General features: G+C 32.0%; 1 protein-coding gene across 1 annotated transcript in view; it reads left to right on the top strand.

The window, feature by feature from the left end:
• Window positions 1-3532: 3532 nt before the first annotated feature.
• LOC110992831 (putative inorganic phosphate cotransporter) overlaps window positions 3533-15440 on the top strand; it is a 44232-nt gene continuing 32324 nt past the window's right edge. The window contains exon 1 of the mRNA XM_045634822.1: window positions 3533-3759. Coding sequence (XP_045490778.1) covers window positions 3687-3759 — 73 coding nt within the window. The 5' untranslated portion in view covers window positions 3533-3686. The remainder of the gene's footprint in view (window positions 3760-15440) is intronic.

The raw sequence follows: 15440 nt of genomic DNA, 5'->3' as shown, positions 1-15440 counted from the left end.
GGCATACCTAATTTTATGTGATCGCACAGAGGCTCTCTCAATGCCAGAGAGTATTTGAAGTTTATCAACATCAGTACTTACAATTTAGAAACTGTAATATTTGTGTGTGTCATGATGTTCAATATAAGTAAAATAAAAGTCTGTATTAATACTTGGTGAGGCATTAGATGATTTAGAATTGTCCAATTTGTTACGTCTGTTACATTAACATAATTTTTAAAGGGCATATTTTGTTGTAATATACTATATATTTAAGAAGCTTCTGTTCTACTTATTGCTAATACTTAAAGATGTTACAAGTACAGTCAACGTTTGACTGGGTTTGCCAGTGGCCCCAAATTTAGGGGAAATCAAGGTGTCCAGGGGGATTTTTAGGGGGTAACGTACGCTTCTATATAATTTAAATTAAGCCTCCAACTTAACCAAACTAAGCCAAATGTAAACTCCAAGCGTGGCTTCAACTGAAATATCAAAAAGATATAATACTCCAAAATCGAAATACCAGCTATTTGTTATTACTTGAATGTATTATTAATGCATAGTTGAAATTATCTCTTAAACCGAGGGTATAACTATCTGTAAGGGGATCATTGTGCAGAGGGATGGCATCACTGGGGGAAGCCCGAAAAGATTATTTTACTTTTGATATTTGACTAAAATTTTGTAGTCAAAAGCCGAGTATGGAATTTATTTCCCGTGTTGTCCTTAAACTGGTCAAACCTGGGAGAAACCATACATTCAGACCTATAAATATGAAATATTTTACAAAACACATGGTGTTATATGTCGTATAAAAACTACATGCTCTTTTAATTATTACTTTTGTTTCGTATGTCATTTACACATTTAAAATTAACAGACTAATGAATCACCTTGATGAGAGGATAATAGAACACTACTCAGAATCAAGTACTAAAACAACACGCTGGACTGAGTAAAAACAATGGAATGTAAAAATACAGATAAGAATTTACAATTCTTCTGTAATGTTCTTAACGAATAAAAGTGAATTATGGAATATTATTGTTCTAGTAAGTAAATAAATAACTTGAGAATTATTCCACTACGAGTACAGGTAAGACAAACGAGTTAATTGGTTGAACTAATTTAAAATCTTAGTAAGCGCGATCCGAGGCGATCAAATCTGAACTTCTAAATCTGAGAGACAAACCTTTCCACTTACGCTTCAGCTTTCGTTAGTATGTAAATATCCGATGCGGCGTCAGCTTGTCTAGGCGTTGAGGTCAGTCACCTTTAATAGGCTGTGGGTTAACGACTATATTGCGATATCGTTACAGTTTCAGGTACTAAGAACATAATGTGATTAAGAGTAATATTTCCTTAAAGACGCTTTTGATAATTTTCAATGACCATTCATAAACAACGCGGATATTGCATATTCTGATTTTGTAGTCTGTAATTGAGTGGAGGGTAAACTATTGATTGACTAGTTTAACCGCGGAAGCAAAACGAATTAAAAATATTAAAAATAAGCCATTTTATTTGTTAGTAATAGATAGATATTTGCTATAATTTTGAAAGTAAATTGCACGCTCATATAGCTATTAAATTATAAAATACAGGGCTGTTGGCCTAAGATTAAATTTTGTTGATCATAAATGTTCTTATATCTTCTATGCCAATCACAAGTCGGCGGATTTTATGTCTAAAAACTTGCCAGTCGCTCGGACATTATCAGGGTTAAGTGTTATGCTGTACCTACTTTCATTTTTAATTAATATATACAGTTCATCTCATTAAAGAACCTAGAGATATAATTATTAAACGTGTTAAACAGTGAACCTTTCCTGTCCTAACTTTCACACCGGCTGTTCCTTTATTCATGAGGTTGGAATTAATTTTTCATAGTACAAAATTGTCACAGACTTTAGATTCGACATCTGAATAAGTTTTTTATTAATAACTTCAATAGGGTCTGGGTGTGGATTTTTTTTTACTTAAACCAAGTTACATGATATTCGAAACTGAGTAATTCGCTCGAATAGGAAGTCGTTGACTGACATTTAAGAAGTGTGCGACTGTGGCGACTTTTACTTTCAAATGTGATTTATTCTTATTATTACGATACACATTCATAATATATTCTGTTTTTAGCTTTAAATTTTGATCCAATTGTTGGAGTGAGTTGAAGTACAGATGGCGCTGTACATTTAAAAGGCTAAAAAGATTTACAAAAACAGATTCTTAGTGATTTTAACTTAGAAAATGTAAAAAGATGCAACTCAAAATTCCCACAATGATGAATAAAACATACGTGCGGTTGTCACAAAGCACATTGGAAACCAGTTAGTGGCGAGCCCCAAATACGGTAGCTTCAATCCTTTGTACCCAACCGAATACTAATCAGATTAGTACTTTTGGCCATTCCTCAAATTACAAATAGCAGTTGGCGCTGCATTGGGTTTTTGCAGAGAAAACCCATTTTACAATTTATGTGTGTTTTGCCCATGATACAATTTATATATAAAATACGATACGTTAAAAAACACGGATTTTACGTTTGAACTGCCACATTAAAAATTCTAAACAATTAAAAAAGATTTAAGCCGTATACGAGTTTCGTGTCTTTCCTAATTTACATGTAAAATATATGATAATATTTAAAATATATTTTAAATTTTGAACTTATTTTATGAATATAATATGTAATAAGTGTAATCGCATTTGATTTAAATTAGAATTTAATTCGTATTCAAAGATCCATTTCGAAATAATGAATGTTTACCAATGCAATTGTATATTCAATATGTTAGCTTTTACAATATAATTTGTAAAAATACGTTCCTGTTAAAGCATATTATATCGAATTTTAACTTCGATTATTACAGTTCATCAGTTCATAAATATTTCGGTAATTATATATTATTTAAAACGTTGTGAGCTTTCATTATTCAAATTAAAAAAATAATTTACATAATAAGCAAGAAATTATTACTTGGCTCGTAACTCAGTCATTCACGGAAAATCTTGATAAATATAACATAACCTTAAACTCGAGATTACTACCTTGAGGTTGTAGGTTCGAACCCAAGCTATGTATAAATTAATTAATTAATTAATACTTCCTTATAAAAGGAAAAAAAACAAGAAGAAACAATTGACGGAGAGTGTTAGTCATAGAAGGCAGTTTTCGCATACAAAAAAAAAAATAATCAAACTTGTACATAAATCTGAGGCCTGATGTTGTATCGAGTAGTTGGTAGGTGTTTTTAATCGCATTAAACCCATAAACACAAGTAATAATTGTTTTTTGGTAATAAAAACCTATTGAAATATTATATAGTAAAAGAATATTGTTTGGATTTCGGAGCGTCTGAATAATCACTGCTACCTGCTGCTGCAACTTTCTTGTGCGTCGTTCGCAGTAGAAACTTTTCATAAATACATTCATCGGATAAACCAGAAAAGTGATAAACCTGTCAAAAAAGTTCTTTATCAACTGTCAATGAAATTCATCTGCCCACCGCGTGTTCATACGAAGTAAACACGAACCTTTTAAAACAAGCCTAGACCGGCGCGTTGCGGCAGTCGAGTTAAACCTCTCGGAGTCTTTGCACGGCACGATAAATACGCCATGGTGCTCTGACGCTAAATTACGATTGGAACATATTAAGAACATCGGTCAAAAGTAGTGCAAGTGACACTTTTATAATTTTTTTGTGACAATGGGTTTAAAATCTGAAGATGATAAGCGTCCAAGCAAATTGGCGATCATGGATGACATATCGGACACACCACGTAAGTTGTTTTATTTTTTGCTTGTTATATTTATTAAATGTAAACAATAGTTGATACCTTTATTATAAACGAATTGCTGAACAATTAACTGTAACATTTGCATAGTTATTGTAGTTTTATATTTACTGTGACATTAGTAAAAATAATTTTTAATGAGGTATTTACTTCATTTAAAATGTATTTAACTTTTTCGTTGTTTTTATACTTTTTTATGCTTTAGTGTGTTTTTTCTTATTTAAATTGAAAATCCTTGGAAATTTAAAAACCTACGTCGAAGTATTTCTTGTTATCAATAGGATAGGTATATTTATTTCTACCGATCCTGTATCCTATATACTCAATTAGAATTTAGTGAAAAAAAAATGTACAGTTTTAGCAGATTACTCGAACTAATTTGGAATTATAGTTTAGTAATCGATATCATTTTTTTTAGTTCTTTAATAACTCTTGATCTTAGTAACATCAAAACTAAAATATGATAAATAATTTAATAATAAATATCTTAAAGAAGAAAAACCCTAATTATAGAGTAATTTCAACTAAACTAAACATTTGGCGACAAGAGAAATATTTTATGAAATAACTGTATTTTTTTTCATCCCCGTTGCTGAGTTGGTCAAGGGTTTTAAAGCGTTTTTAAAGATATAAAAACTAAATACAGTCTAAAATTACCAGTAACGGGAAAATTGATTCATGAAATATGCCTTGAAAAGAATTCATTCAGGGAAATAAAATTGTAATGTGAAAAGTATTTCCTTTGTTATTATATGAACAATGCAATATGACGAGATGCGTTAACTGTTTAGTATACATATGGGTGACTTAACTTTTCTGAAAAAAATATTTTACTAAAAAATAATTAGAGACGCACTGACATTCGTTAATAATTTAAAGGGCAGGTTTTGACGCACTCCACTTCTATATTATATGTAGAATAGATTGTGTGCAGGGGTTGATTAACCCTTAGGCTAATTAAATTATTTCAACTAGACTGAGACATTATCTGATAATCACTGAATGAACTGTGAACTGGATCTAGAAGTAGAAAGGATTTTAGTATCCAAATTAAATGCAGAATCGGTGGTACAAAAAATCTGTTAAAAACTCGAAAAAGATACCAAAATAGATGTGTGTTACAACAGCAAAGGTATTTTTCAGCACTAAGAAGAGTTACTTGCACTCCACACTCCGCCAGCAAAAACTTACAGCGCTCTCGCTAATCTACATAGAATGTAATTTTTTAGAAACGATTAAATTTGAAAAAAAAATAAGAGGGCGCATCCCGATAAATAGCCTAGGGCGGTCAGAACTCTCTTTCTTTCTCTGATTGTGTGGGTAAAAAGTATTATGTTATTTCAAGAATCGTGTGGTTTACTGTAACTTAAAACTTGTAGGCACCTTTAAGTTTAATAAAAGGTTTAATGAAGGGATGGAAGTTTCCTTCATCTCATTCCAAGGCTAACGTGTTTAAGTAGACAATTCCAAGACATCTTTTAGTTTTACCTAAATAAAAAAAAAGTTCTCAATAACTTTCGGCCGGTTAATCAACTTACGCAGTTCTCAATACTTTTAGATTGTTTGAGGTGTAGAAGTGTTTTTTTTTACTTTTGGACTGCCACGGAAAAATGTTCAGTGTACACACACAAGAGATATAATGGAATAACCGTTTTATCAGATTAATTTTGTTTCGAATATAGCTAAGCCCGAGATCTAGTTGCAATAAAAAATTCTTGTCATTCACCCACTGGCGTATATAATGTAAAATACAAGATCTGTGGTATTTAAAGGTTAACAAGAACATTTCTAGTTACAAATGTCGAATTCTAAAGCAACAACGTGACTGTGATTCGCATGATATTGTCTCATGATAATGAATAAGTATCTAGTTATGTTGTTAGGCGATTATAGGAAATTTGAGGCTTATTTTGTTAGGCATCTTTAGGTATCTGATATCCGATCTCGTTTGTGTAACAGGCCAAGCGTGTTCAAACTCTAAATTTGAAACCTACGTATACCGCCAATGATTTTGTTTTAAAATACTAACCACTATACTTTAGAATGTAGTTTCTATGCACGGTATAAAGTCTTTGTATCTTCATTATAGTAAGAAAATATAAATATGATTAGGAAGTATAAAAATAATTGTACGTCGTTAGACATTAATTAATGAGTGGGTTACATAATTGTACCCGCGCATTAGTCAACCTCAAAAATGTGTAAACCTACATTATTGTCGTATTTTGTTTTAATCCAATCATTGAAATTATTACAAATAAAAATTTATAATTACTCTTTCGTCAACCTTAAAAAGTCATCTGGCCATTTTAATATCTAAATACAACTGTCACTTTCATAGTAGGTAATACAAGGTAATTTATCCAGTCTCTGCATCTTATCTTATGTCATACCATAGATAATTAAATTCAAATAATTATTGAGTCACTTGCCAGTGAGCACCATTACGGAACATTGTTCTTTATGAAATAGAATAACAATAGGGCTTAAGAAAATACTATATTCATTTTCAACTTGAATAGCGAAAATATGATAATATATTTTATTCTAGTATTTACTACAATTCGACATTGTACGCAGAATATGTTTCATGTTTTGTCAGGGTAATAAAAAATATCATTATACCTGGCACCATATACACATCACACCACAAAACCTATCCTCGAAGAGCTTCGCCGTTTTTTCTTTATTTCTCGATTTTAATAATTAATTCATACATCGATACAAAAAAATTAGGAACTTTTATATTGACTAATAGGCAAAGGCACTATTTGCCATATTATTATGTTATCTGTTGTAACAGGTGTTACACCATAAAAAGGGTTAAAAAGAAATTTTTACATATATTTACTACTTTTTGTACCTGCTTAAGGTTTAAAAATAAATTATTTTAAAGATAGCCCTAAGTGATAATATAGGGATGTCCATACCAAAAAAACCGAACAGGCTTCTGGGGAAGCATAGCAAAATGTTCCATGTTGGTATGATGTACGAAACTGGGAAGCTAAGTAAATGTAATGAGAAATGAAGTTCGCTGGGACAGCTAGTATGCACATCAAAAATCATTATAAACGAGTTTTTAAAATTCGAATGATATATTTAATAAACCACTAGAAATTATTATATAAAAAAATAACTTGAAAATAGTGATTTGCGGCCTTTATAAAATAAATGAATAAATAAATAACTAATAGAATTTTATTTTTATATTTTAATTTATAATCTATCATTGTTAAAGTATAATTAATTTAAGTAATTAAATGATAGTTTCCTTGCATTGTCCCCCGTGCTATCAATTAAAATAATAAAATATGAAAAACATAAATGGACACGATCACAGTTGCTATGATAAAAACACATCCTCTATGAATAAAATATAATCATAAACAAATAGAGTGAAAGTGTTTGCTTAGAAAACTGTTAAAGAAAAGTGTACAAATATTATAATGCATAGATAAGTTGCACGTTCAACGATTATAGATGAACAAGCAAATATAGTTAATTCTCTTTACATATTGGCACACCAGAAGGTCGCCAATAGGAAAACTATATGTGAGGAAAACCTTTATTTGAACTTTAAGTTTTACTATATGATTCATCCTTTTATTTTATATCTAGGTACTACCACAAACACCAAATTGACTTTGAATCCTTCAAGAAAAGAGCGTTAGAATTCTTGAATGAATGAATGAAGAATGACCACCGCCACCATGGTATCATTCATGAGTTTAAACATTTTGGATTCGGACCCGATTCCCCTTTTTTTCAAAAAACTGATACAAATATTTACATGAGTATTGAGGAGCGACCTATGTTGCGATGACATTGTAAACCTAACTTATAATTAATTTTAGTTTGGCTAAATAATAAACAGTGATTGCTTCGACTACACTAAGCTATAATAAATACCTTTGGAATTCCCAAAATAATTTGAGGCTATCGACCGCAACAGGTTGGTGTTATTTCACAATCTGCCAGAGCCTTTGCGGTTGGCATATACCTACAGTAAAAATGTACCCGAAGGCAGAACTATCTCGATGTATTACATTTGTTATTCAAAATAAATATAATAATGATATTCGATACTCTCACTTAGTAAGAGTGAGTAACTTAGGTGAATCCTTTTTGAAAAAGCTCTTTAATTGTTCTTATTTTTATACTACTTTTAATTTCTAACTATAATTCAGAATTTATACTAATTATAATTCCACATCTCTATATACACTCAAATGGGGCTTCGGACTGATTTTTTTATACCTACTTTTATAATTTCACTTTAGTCCTTGCAACCCGAAAGTATTATTTCACCCGATATCGACTTCAGCGGTTCCAGCTTTATGCTGAATGTATTTACTATGAATGAAAAATTGAACCACTCCCATTTAATGGTATACCTATTAATATATACCATTAGTATGTGGTATACCATTGCCCTGACGGCGTCGGGGCCCTGACGGCGTCGGGCGCTCGACCAGATAAGACGTGTTGCCGGTTGAGCGCTGCGAGCGAGTGAGCGTGAAAATATTGCGTTGAGTACGCGTATTAATTAGTGAGTGCTTTAAAAATGTCGGTAGGCGTTAGCTACCGTCATTTATTAATGAAGGTGAATTAGTTGGAAAACTATTGTTGTTTTCTTTGTGTTATACCACACAATTATTAAAAATGGAAGACTTACAAATGAGCGACGGAACCCGGGAGATGACAGGTTCAGACACGGAAACAGAGGAGACACAATGGAGAAAAACTATCCAAGTTGCTACTGTAGGCTTGAGTAAGGCACGTGAAGCATTAAAAGCGACACAGGAATCAGATGTACAGGAAGAATCTTCGGTGGAGGAAATAAAGGAATGGGTTTTTCGACTATCTGAAAGAATTGGCGTGCTTGCATTAAAATCGGGAAACACAAAACCAAAGTATGTAAAGGAAATGAAAGCAGCAGCGAGGGATATCAAAGAATTAGCTACATATCTTCCTCTACAAAATCAATCGGAGGAAGTTATTCGCCTAAAAGCGAAGTATACTGGGGTAAAGATGCGCTTGGAGGAATCAAAGAAAGAGATAGAGGTACTTAAGAAGGAGCTTCTAGCCCGGTCTGATAATGGTGCTGAAGGGCTAACGGAGGTTTTAAAATCATTTGGGAAAGATCTGAAAAGCGAAATTATGCATTCAACTGAGGAACTTTTGAAGAAAAAATTGGCGAATATAGAAAATAGGCTTTTACCTAAACAGTTAAAGTCGAAGTCGGACCAAACAGTAGTTGATCAATCGATAAAGACGTTGGATCTACAGACCTCACCGGAGGGAACTACACGCCCAGGTAGTTGGGCTAGTGTTGTTTCGAGGAAAGTAAATAAAAAGATAGTGCAACATGAGGCGATCCCACCCAAAGGAGGGGCATTGCTCACTGTACCCCGGTCAGCAGCAGTACTAGTGACATTAGAAAAGGAAGCTGAGGAAAATGGTGTTACATATGCTGAGGTTATTAAGAAAGCAAGGAAGAGTGTAGCTTTACCTGAGTTAGGCATAAGTCACATAAACATCAGGCGGGCAGCTGCAGGTGGGCGTCTTATTGAAATAGAAGGCGAGGCATATAAAGAAAAGGCAGATTTACTCGCCAGTAAATTAAAAGCTGCGCTTCTTACAATGGCGAGAGTTAGTAGGCCAGAAAAAATGGTGTGTCTCAGGGTTAAAGGCCTTGACGATGCAGTTACTGCCGAGGACGTAATTGCTGCCCTGTCGAAAAAGGCAAACTGCGCAGCAGATTTAATAAGGTGTAAAGACATTGAAAGGCGATACAGAATAAGAAGTGTGCTTGTTCATTGCCCAGTTGCAATAGCAAAAATAATTCTTGAAGGAGAGTGCATAATAGGATGGAGTTTGGTGGAGGTAGTTCTTTTAAAAGTACCCCCATTGCGCTGTTATAAATGTTTGGAATTAGGACACACACGTTCGTCATGTACATCCACGGAGGACCGTAGCAATGTGTGCTATAGGTGTGGAAAAGCTGGACACAAATCTGTCAGATGTGACGAAGCACCACATTGTGTTATATGTGCAAGCGAGAACATGGTGGCGAATCACGTGTTAGGTGCAAGAAATTGCAACCCTACTGCAAAGACTTCTCAGGCGATGTCAATGTAATGGAAGATGGTTGCTGCAGCAGCCAGTCACGGGGTCTCTTGGTAGAATGCTAACGCGAGCCCAAGTTACCCCAACAGTGACTTGATTGGTGGGAGGGGTTTAGTGGGTAGGGCTTTTAGAGCGAGTCCCACACTCTGTGCGGAAATGCATTCCCCTCAATAAACAAAAAAAAAAAAAAAAAAAAAAAAATGTGGTATACCATTAGTATACCATATATATATTTATATATATATGGTATACCATTAGTATATATATATATATATATATATATATATATATATATATATATATATATATATTTATATATAGATAATAGATAAAACGACAAACTTTCATCTATGTTTTAATAAATATACCCATATTTAAAAATAAACTTAATAAATCTGATTTCATATCCTTCATCTCTTGTACTTAGTGATATGGTTATCAATAATTGTCAAAATCCCACTCATATCCAAGGTAGAAATAAAGATATGAAGATTTCTTAACTCGTCAAAGTATAGATTGCATCTGTCTTTACGTAATTCATTGTGAAATCGTATACTCGCTATTTTTTGAGATGAACCACAGGACCAACCTTCGAGTATTGTTACTTGTTAATAACTCATACTATAGCTCTGAAGTTCAGGCTTCGATTACCAGTAAAAGGAAAAGAATATCGTCACCTATTTGTCTATTTTATTTTTACGTAAGGTAGTTACAAATTTAAGAGGGTTTTAAAGAAACAAAATTTTACCAGAATTTATTCGATATAAGTCATGGTTAATTTATAATTAGCATATTTTTCATTAAAAGCAAGTAATATTCTTAAAATTTTCTTTTAAAACTAATTTGAAAACAAATTAACACTATTATGTTTCATTCAGCGATTATTCTATTTTATGAATATCATTCTAGTAAATTTAATCTAAGGAACTATATCTAATAACAAAGCATTACGATTTCCGTTGAGACTGCAAAAACTGACCTGGACCTAGAAATAGACCTTTTTACATCCAGAATCAGTGACATTGGAAATGACACATGCTTGGCCATAAACAAGTGAAGAGCATTGCATTTCTGGGTTACACGTAAGTAAACGTTTTGATGTCATCGATTTGTAATACAATATGTATCTGTTGATATCAGAACGAGTATAATAGATCTTGTAATTTCGTTACAATGTTTTAATTATGCAATAGTTCCAGTGAATTCGCGCTAAACTTTATTGTGAAGCACTTAATAGAGATTTACATTCAAGAGATCTTTTAGATCCGACATACACAGATTAGATAATACACTTTGCAAACGACTGCTCGTAATTACACTGATTACTTAAGTACTATTATAAAACCAGTTGCTATTAGTTTGATGTGTTTTATGGGCTTGACTAGCTCCGTTCCTGACTTTGAGAAATTAGAAGGAAATTCTATCCTGCGGAAACGCTAAATTAACAAACCGTTGGAACTTGTATGATAACACATATACATGTGAATAACGCGACGCGGGGTTTAGGCATTAGCCGTTATGATTTGCAAAAATGTTTGCTACCTATAGATTTAAATTTGAAAAATAAGGACCTTTTTTTATTAGTTTTTGACATACGGAAGTCAGTCTGGTTTCTAAATCTTACCTTAAATCTGCGAACGCCACAGTTTGCTTATAAATAAGAACGCTAAATGAGCATAAATATAACTCGTTATACAAAAAAATTAATTCATATATATTATGTAGCGTGCTTGAACAGCAATAGTTAAGTTATATCGAATAAAATAATCGTGAAATTGTGTCATATAAACTAGGACTACAATCCGCTGACGTTGAAAAATCTATACAAACAACAGTTTCGTTGACTCAGAATAATAAACATTTTCCTCACGTAGGCCGGTAATGCCGCTCAAAAAGGCCGCTGCTTATCCTTAGAATTTAGATGCCTGTCATTCAAGGCGATAACATTTGGTTCCTAGGACATATAGACGTACGTATATAAGTACTATCACCTTATTATGTCGTATGTTTCACCGATTTTTTAATAAGCTTGATTGTGACCGGATGTATGTGAGATCCGTACTATGTATAATTATTCTTGCGAATACTTAAGTTCTGAACACAATCATATTCTGAGTTATAAAAGCAATTACTAAAATATTTCCAAAGTCAACAAGAATTTCATCAGTAAACTAAACAAACATCAAGATATAATATATTGTGTGCCTTAATTTCCGATATATGAGTTATTTGTAACCCTTGTATTTTTAGTCTGTCTCATAATTGTATGAAGGCTATAGTTATTCCTTTAAAGTAATAAAGCCTTTTCCCACGGCTCCTGGCATGGTGTTTTACAAGATATATAGAATTTTGAAGCAAGCAAGCAGTTTGAAGTTGTCACTTGTCGTAAGTACTTATCGTATATTTTATAGTAGTAGTATAAGTAAAGTTTTAAATATCAATTTAAGAGAAACAAAATTTATGTTAACACGCTTGCTAAGTCCGGGTAAAGTCCTATACTTTTGTGAAATTAATAAAAATACTATATTTTTATTATATATTTTATATCGTATTAAATTTTGTTTAAACGAAGCAAATTTTGTTTAAAAAAAGAAATTCATTAAACCACGCACTTACTGTAATACTAGAAAGTAAGTATGTATTACGTCACTTTGTGTGAAGCTATAAAAATAGCAATAAAAAATTATTGCTGAGATAAATTAAAAATTAAACCGCAAGCGTAGTTATTAGATTTATTTTTATAGATTTAAATGTAGACTTTTTACAGCCTCTTTTAATTGAATCAAATTGAAAAATACCACATAACTTTGAAAGGCCCTTAAAGTCCATATACATTTTTGTTTTTTATTGGAATATATGAAATATGCATAACTTAAGATAAAAATAAAATAATATAAAATATTGTTATTATGGAGCATAAGATATACAGGTATCACTTATTCCATGTCATTAAATTTGAACCTGTAGGCATCCCTACTCATCGGCAAAGAAGACAGAGGGTGTAGGCCGAGAGAAAAAACCGGCGTAAAAAACTCTCTGTACTCTTTTTTACCACTACTCAGTTATGTTCGGGAACCTAAAGCATCTGTGACGTAGTCGGGCTATCTAAGATTATTAGATGATTAGCGAAATTCGATTAACGGTAGTATCGGTAAATCGAGTTGTACTCAGTTTCATCTTACAATTAACGATGCATATGCCTATAAGAATCCATCGAAGTCAGCTATACAATCCTGTGAAATTAATAAGAAAAATTGTACTCTGTAAAATCGTGCCATAAATGCAAACCAATATTGCAGTTAATTACAACTAATATATTAAGATATGAAAAATAAGAGAAATATAACATTAAAATGTACTAGAATTTTCCAAGGTACATTAGGTTTCGTAAGATTGTCTTTTGTCACGTTCGTGGTTCGTAATATTACGATAACTAATTAAATACGTGTTTCTATACGTTCTATACACTTGTTCGCTGTGTATAATTTATAGTTATTAATAATTATGTCAGTAGGTTACTTAGAAATATACTTGCATCAATTCGCCCTTGATCGACAGAAGCAATAAAAATATCATTAATGTGATTTTATTTAGTTCATAATACAGAAGAAAATCTTCTTTAGTTTTCTAACTGAAGAAGATTTTTTTTATTGATTTGCGGACAATGGATTTCATTATGTTTCGACTACTATATATATATATTATATTAGGAAAACAAAGAAATAAAATAATATAAAAACAGGTTCCTAATAAAATTAAACTATTATTATGGAAATGTTAACTCTTACGCAAGTTCAAAAAAATTAAGCTTGATATACATTTCAATTGCCTAATTTTGTTTGACGAATAGGTGATCGTGGAATAGAAAATACTAATGCTACTTTTTCGTATTAATAAGCGTAGTCAAACGCTAACAAAATCAGAATGTTATGTTATTAATTCGAAATGGCGTGCTCAAATCGCATGACGCCGCGCCCTCTGCAAAATTTGGGCTTTCTCGTAAAAACATTTTAATCACTCATCAGTCATCGCGAGACGTAATTAAAGGTCAATAGCCTTACATACTGGTTTTTTACCTGCCGATTTTGGGTTGTGATAATTTCGCCATACACTTTGAAGCCTGAACTCATGTGTAACCCTAATCTGTACCAGCGACTTATAATGCTTATATAATTTTGAGTTAGGAAGTTTTATGTCCGAAATATGCATTTGGCTCTTTTCATATAAATATTTGGTATTCCCAGATCTAAGTTGGTTAGAGTTCACTATTTAAACGTATTCTCTGGGTTTCAATACAGCACCTCAGCCTCTCTCGGGTTCGCGTCTGGTTTAATCAAGACATGTTTTGACTTAGGCCTGTAATGTAAATATAGAAAATACAAAATATCATGAAATAATAATTAATGCATTAACATTTTTTTTTAATCTCAAAGATTTACTTAAAGGATTATTCGTAGTATTTTTTTAGTTAAAAAACTGCTGATAAATTCTTCGTATACATAGTAAACTAGTACTAAACGGCTAGTGTTTGCCTGGAAGAGATCACTCAGACAGAGAGCCTTTATCGGCTCTAGTTGCCATCCTTTTCATTTAATTATATCAATTGTATTAAATTTCTGAAGCAAAGTGTAAATAAATAAAATAAAAGAAAGCTTTGTGTTCCTAACATAAATATTGATGCGACAGAGGTAAACCATTTAATTGTAATCTATTAAAATTACAAATTTAATTTAAATAAAATTTGGTATTTTTTTAAAAGAAACATGTGTAAGCGTCAAAATATTTGTCACTTGAGCAAATATGTTTTCTAATATTCCATAGATTCTAAGAAATCCAAATATTTAGTTCGGTTAAAGACAATACTGGTTATTGCTGGCAAACACGTTTGAAGGTGAAACAAAAAAAAATAAATTGGCGGTAATTTGAGCCTTCCTAAAACGGTAATTCTTATATTACCTGTATCCACAAATTTAGGTATTTCACAATTTACTTTACGTTACTACATCATTTTTATTGAACAAGTAAGGCCTTCGTATCACGTTATTCAACTCCCCCTTCCCCCTCAGCAGAATATTCAAAGACTACATAGAAATTTCGTTTCTAGATTTAATTGGGTTCGTTGTTAATGACTACCAAAACCAGCCAATGATCATAAAAGTGATGATCGTAATATCGCGTTATTTTCTATCGGGTACTAAAAGATGTAGTTTTCAGTAACAATATATAAATAACGTCCTATGTTATTAAGATTCGCGTAAATTTTGATTCTGTACATTCGCTTCGCGGTTTCTCTAATAAACTGTTATGTTCTAATTTCAACCGACGCGAACCATATAAATAAATACATAATATATTATTTAAGAGCATAGATGTAACAAGGTCGTCTTACCTTATCTTGCAATAATTAAGATCACCTTAAAGGGATAAGTGTCATGGAAAACTTGACCTAAAAATATCTCAAAACATATGAGCTACAGTCTTGTTATATCCTAGCTTATATAATATTCGTAGGTATCAAAATTAATATATATACAATG

Source organism: Pieris rapae, chromosome 4, assembly GCF_905147795.1.
Source record: "Pieris rapae chromosome 4, ilPieRapa1.1, whole genome shotgun sequence".
Classification (NCBI taxonomy): Eukaryota; Metazoa; Arthropoda; class Insecta; order Lepidoptera; family Pieridae; genus Pieris; species Pieris rapae.
This window is presented reverse-complemented; position numbering and strand designations above follow the sequence as displayed.